The sequence below is a fragment of the Microcaecilia unicolor genome, chromosome 5 (assembly GCF_901765095.1).
Source record: "Microcaecilia unicolor chromosome 5, aMicUni1.1, whole genome shotgun sequence".
Lineage (NCBI taxonomy): Eukaryota > Metazoa > Chordata > Amphibia > Gymnophiona > Siphonopidae > Microcaecilia > Microcaecilia unicolor.
The window spans coordinates 296,866,629-296,882,718 of record NC_044035.1 but is presented as its reverse complement, the minus strand read 5'-3'; the positions used below and the strand labels follow the sequence as shown (position 1 = coordinate 296,882,718).

Below are 16,090 nucleotides of genomic sequence, written 5' to 3'. Positions count from 1 at the left end.
AATTGGGACATCTAGGTCACGATATGTTAGAAAAGAATCTGCTGACATAGACATCCATTTCCCATTTCTGCATATATTTTAGAAAAGGCTCTATGTGTCGGCTACATGCAATGATAGCACTTTTTAAAAAAAATAAATGTCACTGTTTTAACATGTTGGTGGGGCCAACAGAGCAGCATACAGTCTGTCAGTCATTTTAGAACCCTAGATGTTTCTTTTCTCAGGCTGTCACAGAACCTAATATTAGTTGCCAGTATCGTTTTCAAGGAGGGACACACAATACTGGAGGATTAAGGAGTCAGGCTCCCCTTATCTCTCTGGTGGAGTGCTATACAAAATGAGCACCTTTAGATAACCTGGGAGCAGTTGTAAATCCAGACATTGATCGGCAGACATAAATGTGCCCAAAACACTCCCAGACCATGTTCCCTTGCAATATGCCATATTCACAATTTGGATAGCTATACCATGGTTTTCTAAAATGAGCTTTTAGATGTGTATGCAATATAATTGCCAGATTATGCATACCCAAATCACAAATAGGGCTTCTAAAATAACCACCAGAACATCAGAAGACAGGACAGATGTGTGCGTTCAATAATCAGATTTAACTAGTTGTTATTACTAACATTGATGGTATAGCTGCTCCCTAAAGACGTAACTTTGGTGGGGACATTGGATGACTGAATAAGTACTAAACACTTCCACCTGCAAAAACAAAATTCCTTACCAAAATAAATGTTACTGGGGTACTTCTTATAAGAGACGAAGCTCTAGAGGAGGAACTGAGGCCTTATTACAGGTCTTGTATGCACTCGGTCCTCTTTTTGTGGGAAAAAAATGATTGGCAAAAACTTCTTTACAGAACAAAAATACTCACAAAGGAAATAGCTCACACCAGTGTAGCAAAGAAGGTACTTTGCTTGGAGTGGAGGAGTAGGCTAATGGTTAGAGCAGTGGGTTGAGAACCAGGAAAGCTTGGATCAGATCCCACTGTGGCTTCTTGTAATCTTGAGTAAGTCACTTAACTGTTCATTGCCTCAGTTACAAATAGATTATAAGCCCTCTGGTGACAGAAAAATGCCTATCATATCTGAATGTAACTTAATTTGGACTACAGTTGAAAAAAGGTATGAGCTAAATCCAAACTCCCCTCACAGGATGGCCTTTCTGCTAGACTTTTCTACTTAGTATGGTTCACATTTGAGTTGTACAGTTGGGAATGATGCTAAGTTAGGAAATATTTGTGATAGTTGCATTTGAGAGAATCTTTATTTTCACTAACTGTAGCATTGATATCTTTATTTTCAAGATAATCTGTGGAGCAGTTATTTGGACAAAGGAGAGATACTGGAAAAAGCTAATCATCCATCAGTGGATGTTCTTGGGTCAAAGACCAACCTCCATTTGTATGTAATTGCAGATATCACCACTACTTTCACAGTACTGGTTGGCATTTTCTTCCCTTCAGTAACAGGTGGGAATTGCATTATAAAAGGGGTCAATTACTAATGTCACACATTAATGCCATTATTTTGTGTTGTTTATCACAGGTCTCGGTGTGTGGCCAAAAAAGCAAACAGGATGCTAGAAATTATTAGGAAAGGGATAGTAAATAAGACCAAGAATATTATAATGCTTCTGTATCACAACACGGTGTGACCTCACCTTGAGTATTGTGTTCAGTTCTGGTCACCATATCATCTTAAAAGATATAGCGGAATTAGAAAAGGTTCAAAGAAGAGCAACCAAAATGATAAAGGGGATGGAACTCCTCCTATAAGAATAAAAGCTAAAGAGGTTAGGTTTCTTCAGCTTAGAAAAGAGATGGCTGAGGGAGGATATGATAGGGGTCTACAAAATCCTGAGAGGTGTAGGATGGGTAAAAGTTAATAGATTTTTCACTTTTTCAAAAAGTACAAAGACCAGAGGATACTCATTGAAATTAAATGGAAATACTTTTAAAATAAAAAGAAGGAAATATTTTTTAACTCCAAGAATAGTTAAGCTCTGGAACTCATTGCCGGAGGATGTGGTAACAACAGTTAGCATATCTAGGTTTTTAAAAGATTTGGACAAGTTCCTGGAGGAAAAGTCCATAGTCTGCTATTGAGATAGACATGGGGAAGCCACTGATTGCCATGGGATTGGTAGCATGGAATATTTCTACTATTTGCTAGGTACTTGTGACCTGGATTGGCCACTGTTGGAAGCAGGATACTGGGCTAGGTAGACCATTGGTCTGGCCCAGTATGAATATTCTTATGTAATGGGTCCTAGAGTAGATGGCACATGAGAATAGTGCATGCTGTTAGTAAATAACCCCCCAAATAAGATATTCATTTTCTGGTTAAATTTAGATTACTAAAGGTTTCCTAGAGAATGAAAGTAGTATAAACAACCATCATAATTATATGTAATGTGCATTAATCTACATGAAGATTTTCCTTGAGCAGAGACTAGAGATGGTCTATCATTTTCCATGACATAGGAAATCATTGTGTGTCATTAACCAATGAAAATAAGCAGTTCAGCAATAATAGTGCAGACTATTTGCAAAGAGTGTACATGCTTCATGACATTGTTCCTGGAACAAAAGTAAGTGTAACCAAAACAAAATGAACAATGTTGCAATGACATGGAGAAACTAAATGAAAAGTTTAGGGCTGCTTATCCCCAGTGAGACATATCTTTAAAAATGAGTTAATTATTAGTATTTAGAGTGATGATGTATATAGGAGGTTATTTTAAAGCCCTGCAGGAAACTTGTAGTTTTGTGGAGATCTGTATGTTGATTTTCAAAGGGAAACTTTCTATGAAATTTCTGTGTGTAATTATCCCTAGTCCTATTCCTATTTAACCTCCTTTCTTGTGAAAGAGAACGCGCACTTTGAGCCAGATCAATGTTCAGGCTGTGGAATTATATCCTGGAAACTATTTGATGGAGATTAAAGGAAGATGACTAGGACTGAATATGGATTATGGTTTATTACACTAGAGATCCTGCTTTTCCTAGGACATGACAAAGTGATTTACAAAATAAATCAGAGTCAGAAAGAAACACTATTAGGATAAGTCTATGAATTTGCGCCTCTGTTTACGTATCCCAATGCCATACGCCTAGTGCCAGTTCTGTAATGGTATCTCGGTACCATGATTTGGTTATGAATACTAGTGTATATCGGCATTAGTGTGCCCATGTTAAGGCGTGCCATCTTATGCCATGTCAATGGCAGTCATAAGCTGGCACGCCTAAATGACCACGTGATGTGCATAACTTACAGTATTCTGTAAATGGGAGACATGCCCATGGCCCATTCATTCTCTGCTGACATCTATTGCTCCTTTTTACCCTTATAAAATAGTGCATGTGGCCAACTAACTGTCAATTAATGGTGTCTTTGACACACCTAAATTAGACAAACCTCTAGGCACTAGCTTATAGAATTGCCCCACAAATTATTATAGGATGGAAAGAGAGGAATCATAAAAGAGGAAATAGAAGAGCAGGCACTAGCACTGAGAGGGAAGGGGGCTGGTTCAAATATAGGTACAAGTAGGCAATATGCAAAAAAATTATAGATCGTCATAAATTCCCCATGTTTATTGTTTGTATTATTGCTGCTGATATTCAGCCCTTAAGCAGCCATGTTTACTGCATAAATGGGACCACATAAAAGTCTGTCCTATTTTTATGCCGTAATCCATGGCCACTTTAAGTGATGAATATCGACTTAAGCGGCTATGTGTTAGCTGACTTAAAAATAACTGGATATCTGGGAATAACGCATTGGTGGTGAGCAAGACACTCACTGCTGATGTCTGAATTTTGACCCCAATGTTATGTGCATATTGACTATAATGTTTGAAATGTCACATCTTGTGTACACACAAATATTTATACTTGCATTCATATGAATGAAGCAGAATTGATAATTTTCCTATGTCTGACTAAAACTGAACTATTTTTAACAATTTGTTTCAGGTATCATGGCTGGTTCAAATAGATCTGGAGATCTCAAAGATGCACAAAAGTCTATTCCAGTGGGAACAATTTTTGCTATTATTACTACATCATTAGTCTGTATCCTTTAGTTTAAATGAACATCTTTAGGTCCACAGTTGTAAATGTTTCAATTACAATGTTGACTAAACTTGCATCAAAAAGAAACATTAAAGCCAAAATGAAATTTAGGAGATTACACATAGCTTTCTGCTGTGTTTACTGCAGGGGTCATATGCATAATCTTCCCCTACAGTTAACGCAGAGAAGAAACATTTATTGTATATGATAAGCACATGACAGATAACATGGTCATGCTTAATGCCACCCATTGAGGGGGTGTTAAGTGATCTGCACAACCTTTTGCTGTAACAGTCCATGCCCATTTTCTACCACATCCCATGCTAAGCAGTGGCGTACCAAGGGCGGGGCGGTGGGGGCGGTCCGCCCGGATGCACGCTGCTGGAGGGTGCAGAGAGAGCAGCCGCGCGCCTGTCGGCTCCACTGGTTCCCTGCTCCCTTTGCCTGGGCAAGATGGGCAGCCATCTTTCGTTTCGATAATATGGTCGGGGCCGGCCAAATCTGAACATTTGGCCCGCCCTTAGAGATAGCCAACATTGGTTTTCGCCGATAATGGAACCTAATGGTGGCCATCTCAAAACCAGCCAAATCCAAGGCATTTAGTCGTGGGAGCAGCCAGCATTTGTAGTGCACTGGTCCCACTCACATGCCAGAACACCAACCAGGTACCCTAGGGGGCACTGCAGTGGACTTCACAAATTGATCCCAGGTACATAGCTCCCTTACTTTGTGTGCTGAGCCCCCCAAAACCCACTACCCACAACTGTACACCACTACCATAGCCCTTACGGGTGAAGTGAGGCACCTAGATGTGGGTACAGTTGGGTTTGTGGTGGATTTTGGAGGGCTCCCATTTACATCACAAGTGTAACAGGTAGGGGGGATGGGCCCGAGTCAGCCTGCCTGCCTGAAGTGCACTGCAGTACCCACTAAAAACTGCTCCAGGGACCTGCATAGTGCTGTGATGGAGCTGGGTATGACATTTGAGGCTGGCAGAGAGGCTGGAAAAATGTTTTTTATTTTTTTGGAGGGGGTTGGTGACCACTGAAAGGAGTAAGGGGAGGTGATCCCCGATTCCATCTGGTGGTCATCTGGTCAGTTCGGGCACGTTTTCAAGGCTTCGTCGTGAACAAAAAAGGACCAAGTAAAGTCGGCCAAATGCTCATCAGGGCTGGCCTTTTTTTTACCATTATCGGCCAAGAATGGCCATCTCTTAACCACGCCCACGTCCCTCCTTTGGTACACTGCCAACATGCCCCCTTGAACTTTGACCGGCCCTGCGATGGAAAGCAGTTGAAGCCGGCCAAAATCGGCTTTCGATTATGCCGATTTGGCAGGCCTTAGGAGAAGGCCGGCCATCTCCCGATTTGTGTCGGAAGATGGCTGCCCTTCTCCTTCAAAAATAAGCAGGATAGTAACATAGTAGATGATGGTAGAAAAAGACCTGCACGGCTCATCCAGTCTGCCCAACAAGATAAACTCATATGTGCTACCTTTTGTGTATACCTTACCTTGATTTGTATCTGCCATTTTCAGGGCACAGACCGTAGAAGTCTGCCCAGCGCTAGCCCTGCCTCCCAACTACCAGCCCTGCCTCCCACCACCGGTTCTGCCACTCAATTTCGGCTAAGCTTCTGAGGATCCATTCCTTCAGAACAGGATTCCTTTATGTTTATCCCACGCATGTTTGAATTCTGTTATCGTTTTCATCTCCACCACCTCCCACGGGAGGGCATTCCAAGTATCCACCACTCTCTCCGTGAAAAAATACTTCTTGACATTTTTCTTGAGTCTGCCCTCTTCAATCTCATTTCATGTCCTCTAGTTCTACCGCCTTCCCATCTCCAGAAAAGGTTCATTTGCGGATTAATACCTTTCAAATATTTGAACGTCTGTATCGTATCACCCCTGTTTCTCCTTTCCTCCAGGGTATACATGTTCAGGTCAGCAAGTCTCTCCTCATACGTCTTGTAACACAAATCCCATACCATTCTCATAGCTTTTCTTTGCACCTCTTCAATTCTTTTTACATCCTTAGCAAGATACGGCCTCCAAAACTGAACACAATACTCCAGGTGGGGCCTCACCAATGACTTATACAGGGGCATTAAAACCTCTTTTCTTTTCCTGGTCACACCTCTCTCTCTATACAGCCTAGCAACCTTCTAGCTACGGCCACCGTCTTGTCACACTGCTTCGTCGCCTTCAGATCCTCAGATAACAGTCTCTCAGTAAGCGTTGATGTTTGGCGCTTGCACTTCCACCTTCAAAGCTTGGCTTTCCACTATTATGGCCAAAATTGTTTTAGCTATTGCAAAACAGATGCGAAACCTTAAGAATTTGGGTTGGGATGGGGGATAAGGTTACAAAGACCATGTTTTGTCTGTGAATCGTTTGCTCAGTTGGAAGTGTGGTTTTTTTTCGGGGTGGGGTGTTTGTTTTTTTTGCTTTGTTTACATTTGCTAGCCCTAAGGGCTCATTTTCAAAGCACTTAGACTTACATAGGCTTATTTTCGACATAAATCGGGAGATGGGCGTCCTTCTCTCAGGGTCACCCAAATCGTCTTAATCGAAAGCTGATTTTTGGACATCCTCAACTGCTTTCCGTCATGGGGATGCCAAAGTTCACGGGGGCGTGTCGGCACCGTAGCGAAGGCGGGACTGGGGCATGATTAAGAGATGGGCGTCCTCGGCCAATAATGGAAAAAAGAAGGGCGTTCCTGACGAGCACTTGGCCGACTTGGTCCATTTTTTCTTGCGACCAAGCCGTGAAAAGGGGCCCAAACTGACCAGATGACCATCGGAGGGTATCGGGGATGACCTCCCCTTACTCCCCCAGTGGTCACCAACCCCCTCCCACCCTAAAAAAAACTTAAAAATTTTTTTTTGCCAGCCTCAAATGTCATACCCAGCTCCATGACAGCAGTATGCAGTGGATGCAGTGCACTTCAGGCAGGCGGACCCAGGCCCATCCCCCCTACCTGTTACACTTGTGGTGGTAAATGGGTGCCCCCCTTCACCTCTTAGGGCTATGGTAGTGGTGTACAGTTGTGGGGAGTGGGTTTTGGGGGGCTCAGCAACCAAGGTAAGGGAGCTATACACCTGGGAGCAATTTCTGAAGTCCACTGCAGTGCCCCCTAGGGTGCCCAGTTGGTGTCCTGGCATGTCAGGGGGACCAGTGCACTATGAATTCTGGCTCCTCCCATGACAAAAGGGCTTGAATTTTGTCATTTTTGAGATGGGCGTCTTTGGTTTCCATTATGGCCGAAAACCGGGGACGACCATCTCTAAGGTCGACCATCTCTAAGGTCGACCTAAATGTTGAGATTTGGGCGTCCCTAACCGTATTATTGAAACAAAAGATGAACGCCCATCTTGTTTTGATAATACGGGTTTCCCTGCCCCTTCCGGGGCCTTCCTGCAAGGACGCCCTCAAGAAAACTTTGGCGCCCCATTCGATTATGCCCCTCCATGTAACTTTGTAAGTGTAAGTGCTTTGAAAATACACCTCCTTGTCTGCCAAGGGATTGGCAATTTAACACAAGAACGCTGCATCCAGCAAACTGTAGCGCAAGCAGACTGCTCTACCAGGTCGTCCCCATACACTAGTTCCAGACCTGATGGAAAATTTTGCATATTAAAGGTAGGCACTAAGTGCACGGAAATGTCTGTGCATTGCTCAGAGTTCTCATTTTAATACTAATTAGTTTTTAATACATTTAATACATTTGCATAAGACTATCGGTAGCTTGCAAACAAGGGGACAGAGAGCCCCTTTGTGCATTAGACGCTAAATAATGCTTGCATTAGACAGGCTACTACCAGTCTAAAGCAAACATTGCAAGCACGGTAAGCTTTGTGCATCGGGCCATATGTGACTTCTCATAAAATTACCCCCTCTTCCCACTTAACACGTGTGCCAAGATCAGGTTAGCAGGATAACTGTTAAAGCGTGCTAGTTTACCAGTAAGGCATGCTTCTATAACTTAGCTCTTTCATTTAGGTGCCCTGAAGCTGTGTGGTAGGAGCCTATTCTCTAATAGAACTTAGGCGCTTAAGTTCCATTATAGAGTACTCCTGTAATCCAATTGTAATGTGCCTAAAATGTAGGCGCTTGCACTTAACGCTGATTGTAAACCTGTTACAAGTGTGGGCATCTGAATGCAGCAGGAACGTGCATAATATACTGTATTTTGTAAGTTATGCATGTAAGTGGGAGCCCCGTCCATGTCCTTCCCATGCTCCATCCCTGTGTATCACCCCCTTGCAAATGCATGCTATGCAAGTTAAGCGGGTATTTGCGGAATATCATTTAGATATCCTGCTATTGCTTATGCAGGTACTAGCCGTTGAGCCCGTGAAAACGGGCTACTTTTGGAATGGGGGGGTTTCCGAACCCCCCCCCCCCCGAGGTCGGCGCCGCCCCACCCCGCCTCCCCCTGAGTCGCTGCCGTCGGGGCAAACTTCCTTCTCTGCCTGTGTCCCACCCTCGTGTGACGTAACGTCGGTGAGGGCGGGACAAAGGCAGAGAAGGAAGCCCGACGGCAGCTTTGCTGATGTGCCTGCTGCGCTGCTGCGTAATGATGTAAGTTTACAGTGCTCAGGCCAGATGGAGGGGTGTCGGCGACTCCGGGGGAGGGGGAGGGGGAGCGGTTCCGACGTCTGCAGCATGCCAGTAGAGACTTCCCTCTCTGTCCCGCCCCCGTCATCACGTATTGACGCGGGGGCGGGGCAGAGAGGGAAGTCTCTACTGCGCATTTGCGAGTGAGTAAGGTCACTCGCCGTTTATATGTTTGATATGTGCACATATGTGCTTTAGTGTTAATATTTTAAACATTTATGCATATAACACACATGTAAATGTGGGTGCCTACATATAGAATTGTCCTTTAAACACTTAATAAACTTTATCTATATTTTTATCACAATATTAGGGCTTTTTACTAAGCTGACAACATCTTAGTCCTCTACCTGGTCTCACCACTCACATTAAACATTAACCTCTGGATTCTATGTAGCGCAATTCAAGTTGAGTGCGCAAATCAGGTCAATTAGTTAACAAGCCAGTCAGCACTGGTAATTGCTAGCAAGCAATTGACACTAATTGGAATTAATTAGAATTTACGTGCAGAACTGTCTAAGAGTATTCTAGAATGTGATGAGTGCAAAGTCTGCCGCATAGTTTGGACTACTGCAACCCAGTTTATGAAAGAATTAAATGGTTACAAACTTTACAGAATGCTGCTGTCTGTTTTTTATGCTGTGCGAAAAAACATGATCACGTCACTACTCCTGTTTCATTCTTTACACTGATTGATTATCAAATTTGGCATACAATTTAAAATTCTGTGCCTGGCATTCAAGGCCTACCATCTCAGAACTCCCTCTTACTTATCAAGTATCGTCATCCTATATACCCCGGCGATCACTGCATTCCTTCTACCATCAACCCCAGGCAGTCCCACTATGAAAGTACCAGGCCAATCAGCATTCTTTTTCCTAGCGCCTAGACTATGGAATGACCTACCAAAGTATATCGGATCAGAATTTTCCTTTACAAAATTTAAGTCTCACCTTAAAATATAATACTTTGAATTAGCCTTTGTACCACTTAAGGTATGATTCTAAATTATCTACTGAGCCTGAAAGACTGGGGACAGTCAGCCCTTCCTTGTTCCCCTTTTTATCTACTACCTGAGTCTTCCCTTCCCATTCCTCTAAGATACAAATGTGTTTGCTTTCCTTTCAAGAATTAGCGTTCTTTTCCTTTGTTTTATGTATTTTTGCTTGTTATTGTTATCCGCTTTGATGAGACTCTGATATAGCAGCTTTGGTTCCCTTGATGTATGATATTATTTTAATACTATACAAATTTAATCTGCTGTATGTTTTATTGTTAGAGTAATATAGTAATTTTTATAGCTTGTTGAGTAAAGAAATAATTTTTATTGTTTTGTCCTTTTATACTTTGTATGTGGCTTGTTCCCCGCTTAGACTCTTGCAGATATAGGGGGTTATAAATAAAGTTTTATTATTATTATTATTATTTTCTAAAATTTTGAAAACAGCTTAGATTCTCTGCAAGAACATTTGTATTTTATGTGCCACTTGGATGTGTAAATGCAGGGAGAACTAATACTTATGCACACAACCACTGTTTTATAAGGGTGAATAAGTGCTATAGGGGCCCTTTTACGAAAGGGCGGTAGGGCCAGTGCTGGCTTGGTGCATGGTGATTTAGCCCTACCGCTTGGCCTTGCCCAGGAGCAAGTATCAGATTACTGAGGCGGACAAAACCAAAATCAGCTGAAGAGCCCAAACTCATGTGCTATAAAACAGAGGCGTAGCCAGACTTCGGCAGGAGGGGGGTCCAGAGCCCAGGTGAGGGGGCACATTTTAGCCCCCCCCCCCCGGCGCCGCCGATCCCCCCTCCTGCCGCCAACCCTTCCCCGCCGCCGTCATCACCTACCTTTGCTGGCAAGGGACCCCAATCCCTGCCAGCGGAGGTCCTCTTGCTTCCCGCGCAAGGCTTCTTTCTGTTTCTGACATCCTGCACGTTGTACGTGCAGGACGTCAGACTCACTGAAACAGAACAAAGTCTTCCGTAGGAAGCAAGAGGACCTCGGCTGGTGGGGGTTGGGGTCCCCCGCCAGTTAAGGTAGCCCACGGCAACGGCGGGGGAGGGTTGGCGGCGGGAGGGGGGTCGAGAGGGTCATCGGCAGGGGGGTCCAGGACCAAATCTATGGGGGCCCAGGCCCCTGTGGCCCCACGTAGCTATGCCCCTGCTATAAAATAGTTTTTATTAAGACCACACTGAAGAAAAGGCAATGGGTAACGCAACTACAATTCTTTGGCGTAGAATGGTATGCTCAACTACAAACTGGGTGGCACAAGAGATAGGACTTGACACGGCTGTGTTTAGGCAGTGATTCATAGTCATGCAATCCAGTTAGTGGTGTTGTGAATGCCGTAGTGAACTTCTATCAGTGAAAAACATCATTTCTAAATTGTGGCATGTCAGCATGGTGCGTGTCAGTGGCAAACTCCTTTGAGCTATTGTAGTGGAGTAGTCTGATGGTCAGAGCAGTGGGCTGAAAAGCAGGGAATCCAGGTTTAAACCCTACAGCTACTCCTAGTAATCTTGGGCAAGTATTTTAACCCTCCATTGCCTCAGATACAACCTAAGATTGTAAGCCCTCCAAGGACAGGAAAAATTACTATACCTGAATGTAACTCACCTTGAACTACTGAGAAAGACGAGAGCTATATCCAAATCCCCTATTGCTCAGAAAGGGGCCTATTTATTAACTCACGGTAAAGTTTTGTAGTTACCACAGATTAAATTGGTAACTGTGAAATCTCTGCATTAAGTTTTGATAGTATTCCCAACAATTTGGCATTCTGTTACTCAGGTCTTTACTGTGTGTTCATTGAATGGCAGATGACGCGGCAGATAATGCAGAGCACTTAATGCATGATAACTATCTCTATGTTAATTGTAAGATACTTTTCCTGCTTATTCCCTGCTTCCTTCCGCATTTCACTATGGTTTAATGTAGAAATATGTACCTGATAACTGCTAAGGTGCCTTTTGGAGCTCGCTAAGTGCCACTTTAACAGATAATTCAGCTTTGTAAATAAAGCTGAGAGAGAAACATTTTTGAACTGTTTGTTTCCTTTGACAAATACATTTAGACTTCAGCACAGTGATATTGTTTGGAGCCTGCATTGAAGGTGTTATTCTCAGAGATAAGTAAGTAATATCAAAGTATTAAGATTCTTTCAAAGCACTTTACCACATGATTCAAGCTGTTCCTTGGTTCATTTCTGGTCCATTATCCTTACATTAGACTAATCTAGATTAATGAAAGATGATAATTAGTAATGAAGATTTATATGTTTGAATAATTCTTAAGTAGGTCCTGAAAAGGTATTGCCACCACAACACATCTTATTTTCTTAAGATCTAATACAACTACTGGAGAAAAGACAGCTGAGGGGAGATATGATAGAGGTCTATAAAATAAAGTGTAGAGTAGAACAGGTAAATGTGAATCGTTTGTTCACTCTTTCTGAAAATACTATGAGTAAGGGGTATGCAATGAAGCTACAAAGTAGTAAGTTTAAAACAAATCGGAGAAAATATTTCTTCACTCAACATGTAATTAAACTTTGGAATTTGTTGCCAGAGAATGTGGCAAAAGCAGTTAGCTTAGCAGAGTTTAAAAAAGGTTTGAATAACTTCCTAAAAGAAAAGCCTGTAAGCCATTATTAAGATGGACTTGGGGAAAATCCACTGCTTATTTCTAGGATACGCAGCATAAAATGTATTGTACTGTTTTGGGATCTTGCCAGGTACTTGTAACCTGGCTTGGCCACTGTTGGAAACAAGATGCTGGGCTTCATGGACCTTTGGTTTGTCCCAGTATAGTAACTCCTATGTTCTTATGACATTCTTAGAGAGTTTTATGACTCCAGATACATCCCTCAGAGCAAAACATGGCCATTTTGGATGTCTTATATTGACTTGGCTTTTTATGTTTCAATAAACTTTCCTTTTATATATATTTTAATGATGCCCTTATTTTTTTTTATCTTGGCTTTTGTATAGTACCTGCCTCTCCATCTTTTTCTTAGAAGAATGTTACTAGTACTACTTATCATTTTTATAGCACTAGTAGACATACTTATAAGATTTAAATAGGGTTTATGAAGTAAATTATATATTCTATAAACAATATTTTTCTTACAGGTATGGTGATGCTGTAAACAAAAATTTAGTGGTGGGCATACTTTCCTGGCCCTCTCCTTGGGTCATTGTGATTGGTTCATTCTTTTCTACATGTGGAGCAGGATTACAGAGTCTTACTGGAGCACCACGGTTACTGCAAGCAATAGCCAAAGACAACATCATTCCTTTCTTACGGGTTTGTGCAAAGGAAGAATCTGTTGGAGTACTTTAAACATAAAGGCAAAGAAAGCCAGCAGAAATTATTTACCAAAGGTTTTCTCCTATCTTGCATGTATGGGATAAATGCTTACTAAATAAGACCCTTATGGGCTCATTTTCAAAACAGAAAAAGTAGTACAAAGCTACAGATGAACTTTTTTTTTTTTTGCCAAAATGTTCAAATTGCTATTTTCAAAATACATCTTTAAGACCGTTTTCTATGCAGTTCATCTAAATCTCAAGGGGGCATGTTAGGGGTGGGATTTGGGCGTTCCCAAAACTTGAATGTTTTTCTACCACAATGGAAGAAAGCAAAAATGTCTAGGGCTAAAAGTCAGAAGTTTTGGTCTCATAAAGGTGCTCTAAATGACCAGATGACCACCATAGGGATTAAGGTATGACCCCTCCTGTACTCCCCCAGTGGTCACTGACCCCCCCTCCTACCTCCCAAAGATGTGAAAGAAACAGATACCACCCTCTATGACAGCTTCAGTTGTTATGGCCAATCCTATTAGAGCAGCAAGCAGATCCCTGAAGTAGACTAGTGGCCGGTGCAGCGCACTATAGAGAAGGTGACCCAGGCTCATATCCCACTCAGTACACTTGTAATGGAACGTGAACCCTCCAAAACCCACCAAAAACCTAACGTATCCAACTGTGCACCACAACAATAGCCCTTATATCTGTAGGTGTCACCTATATATAGGTACAGTAGGTTTTTGGAGGATTCCCCATACAATATAAGGGGGTAACAGTGGGTTGTGTATCTGGGACCTTTTATGTGAGGCCAACTGCAGTGTCTCATATGGTGCCCCACTACTGTGCTGAGATATCTGTGTGGCCAATCTACTAAGAGTGCTGGACACCTATACACCCCAATGGCTTGTTTGTGCATTTTTCCCTTGGATTTTATTTTTTTAATGGTCCTAAAAAAATAGATGCACTGAGCCCAAAAAATCTAGCAAGAGGTAACTTTCAAAACAAAAAGATATGTTTTTCTGGTTCGAAAATCGCTATATTCACCACTTGATTTTTGGACGCTTTCAGCAAAACATCCTAAATCGGATTTAGACATCATATTGAAAATACCCCTCTTAGTCTTCAGTAAAACTACAGCATGCCTATGTAGGTTATGGGTGTGGACATTAAAAAAAAAAAAGGAAAGGAAACAGAATCATTGCTGGCATATACTTTTTCGGTTTTGTTATTATTTTTGTTAATAGCCATAGGCAATCTCATTTTGACAAATGTATTTTTCTAAAACCTTACAATTAGAAAGATAAGAAACAGTAGGTAAGATCAAAGGCTAATACAACATGCAGTTGTGAAAGTGGTTAGTAATTACATTATTGGATAGAATTATAAAATTACAGACTTGTTTGCCAAAAATGAATACTTAGAAAAATATCTACCCCACCCCCCACTTCCCAAAAGCAGTCCACAAGCCAGTAGGGATAGGAACCATGCTAATTGCTCCTTTTCCGCCAGTGGCTCACATTTGTCAACATATGAAGTTCACACTTATGGCACCAGAATGACATGTTCTATTAGGTATTACTCCTTGCCCTGAAAACCCATGAATTGCCCTTAGATACAGGGTGGGGCAGAGTTTAATATCAGAGGTGGTGCTTACTCAAAACTATAATATGGGGTTTGGGGCTGACACATTTAAAAATAGTGGGAAGTTTCACCGGGGGGAAACGCATAATCTCAGGACTGTCCTCCAGATTCAATATATGGTGCATAAAATTGGGCGCCAATCTAAGATGTGCGTCCAACTAAATTGGCTAATGAGCCAATTAGTGCTAGTAATTGAGTGCTAATTGTCACCAATTTGAATTTTCACGCACATATTGTTATGCGTTCTTCTATAACAATGTGCACCCAAATCCCATAGCTTGCAACCCAAAAGGACGCATGGTCATGGGAGGTGCATGGGTGTGTCAGAGACATTACTAAAATTTGCGTGCAGCGTCATGTGCACTGTGGAATGCCCACTCGGTCTGTAACAAACTTCCCTTCACCCACGATCTCTTCATCTCTCATTCCCTTCACCTGCTTGCCCTAACTGAAACCTGGCTCTCCCCTGACGACTCTGCCTCAGTTGCGGCTCTATGCCATGGAGGCTATCTCTTCTCCCATACTCCCCGCCTAGTTGGCCGTGGAGGAGGCGTCGGATTACTACTCTCGCCCTCCTGTAGCTTCCAACCCCTCCTCCTACCACAGTCTCACTGCTTCTCATCCTTTGAAGTCCACTCCATCCGTCTATTCTACCCGTTGCCACTCAGAGTGGCAGTCATTTACCGCCCCCCTGATAAATCCCTCCCTTCCTTCCTCACCGACTTTGATGCCTGGCTTTCTGTTTTTCTTGAACCCTCATCTCCATCCCTCATTCTCGGAGACTTCAACATACACGTTGATGACCTGTCCAACTCTCACGCTTCTCAGTTCCTCACTCTAACATCCTCCTTCAACCTCCAGCTTTGTTCCACCACCCCTACTCACCGTGATGGCCATTGCCTTGACCTCGTCCTCTCCTCTTCCGGCTCACCCTCCAATTTCCACACCTCAGCTCTTCCTGTCTCTGATCATCACCTGATCACCTTCACACTTCTTCACCCTCCCCCTCAGCCCCGCCCAACATTAACCACTACTTCCAGGAATCTCCAGATTATTGACCCTCCCACCTTATCATCTAGTATTTCTAATCTCCTCCCCTCCATCATGTCCTCCGAGTCTGTTGACGAGGCTGTCTCCGCTTACAATGCCACTCTCTCCTCTGCTCTGGACACCCTTGCACCATCCACCTCCCGTCCCACAAGGCGTACTAATCCCCAGCCCTGGCTGACCCCTTGCATCCGTTACCTTCGCTCCTGCGCCCGATCTGCTGAACGCCTCTGGAGGAAATCTCGCACCCATTCAGATTTCCTTCACTACAAATTCATGCTATCCTCCTTCCAGTCCTCACTATTCCTTGCCAAACAGGACTATTACACCCAATTGACTAATTCTCTCAGCTCTAACCCTCGTCGTCTCTTCGCCACCCTTAACTCCCT

At 42.9% G+C, this 16,090-nt stretch overlaps 1 protein-coding gene across 1 annotated transcript in view; it reads left to right on the top strand.

Moving 5' to 3' along the window:
- SLC12A4 (solute carrier family 12 member 4) overlaps positions 1–16,090 on the top strand; it is a 136,290-nt gene that overhangs the window by 68,780 nt on the left and 51,420 nt on the right. The window contains 4 exon segments of the mRNA XM_030204307.1: positions 1,313–1,477; positions 3,986–4,084; positions 11,780–11,837; positions 12,837–13,011. Coding sequence (XP_030060167.1) covers positions 1,313–1,477; positions 3,986–4,084; positions 11,780–11,837; positions 12,837–13,011 — 497 coding nt within the window.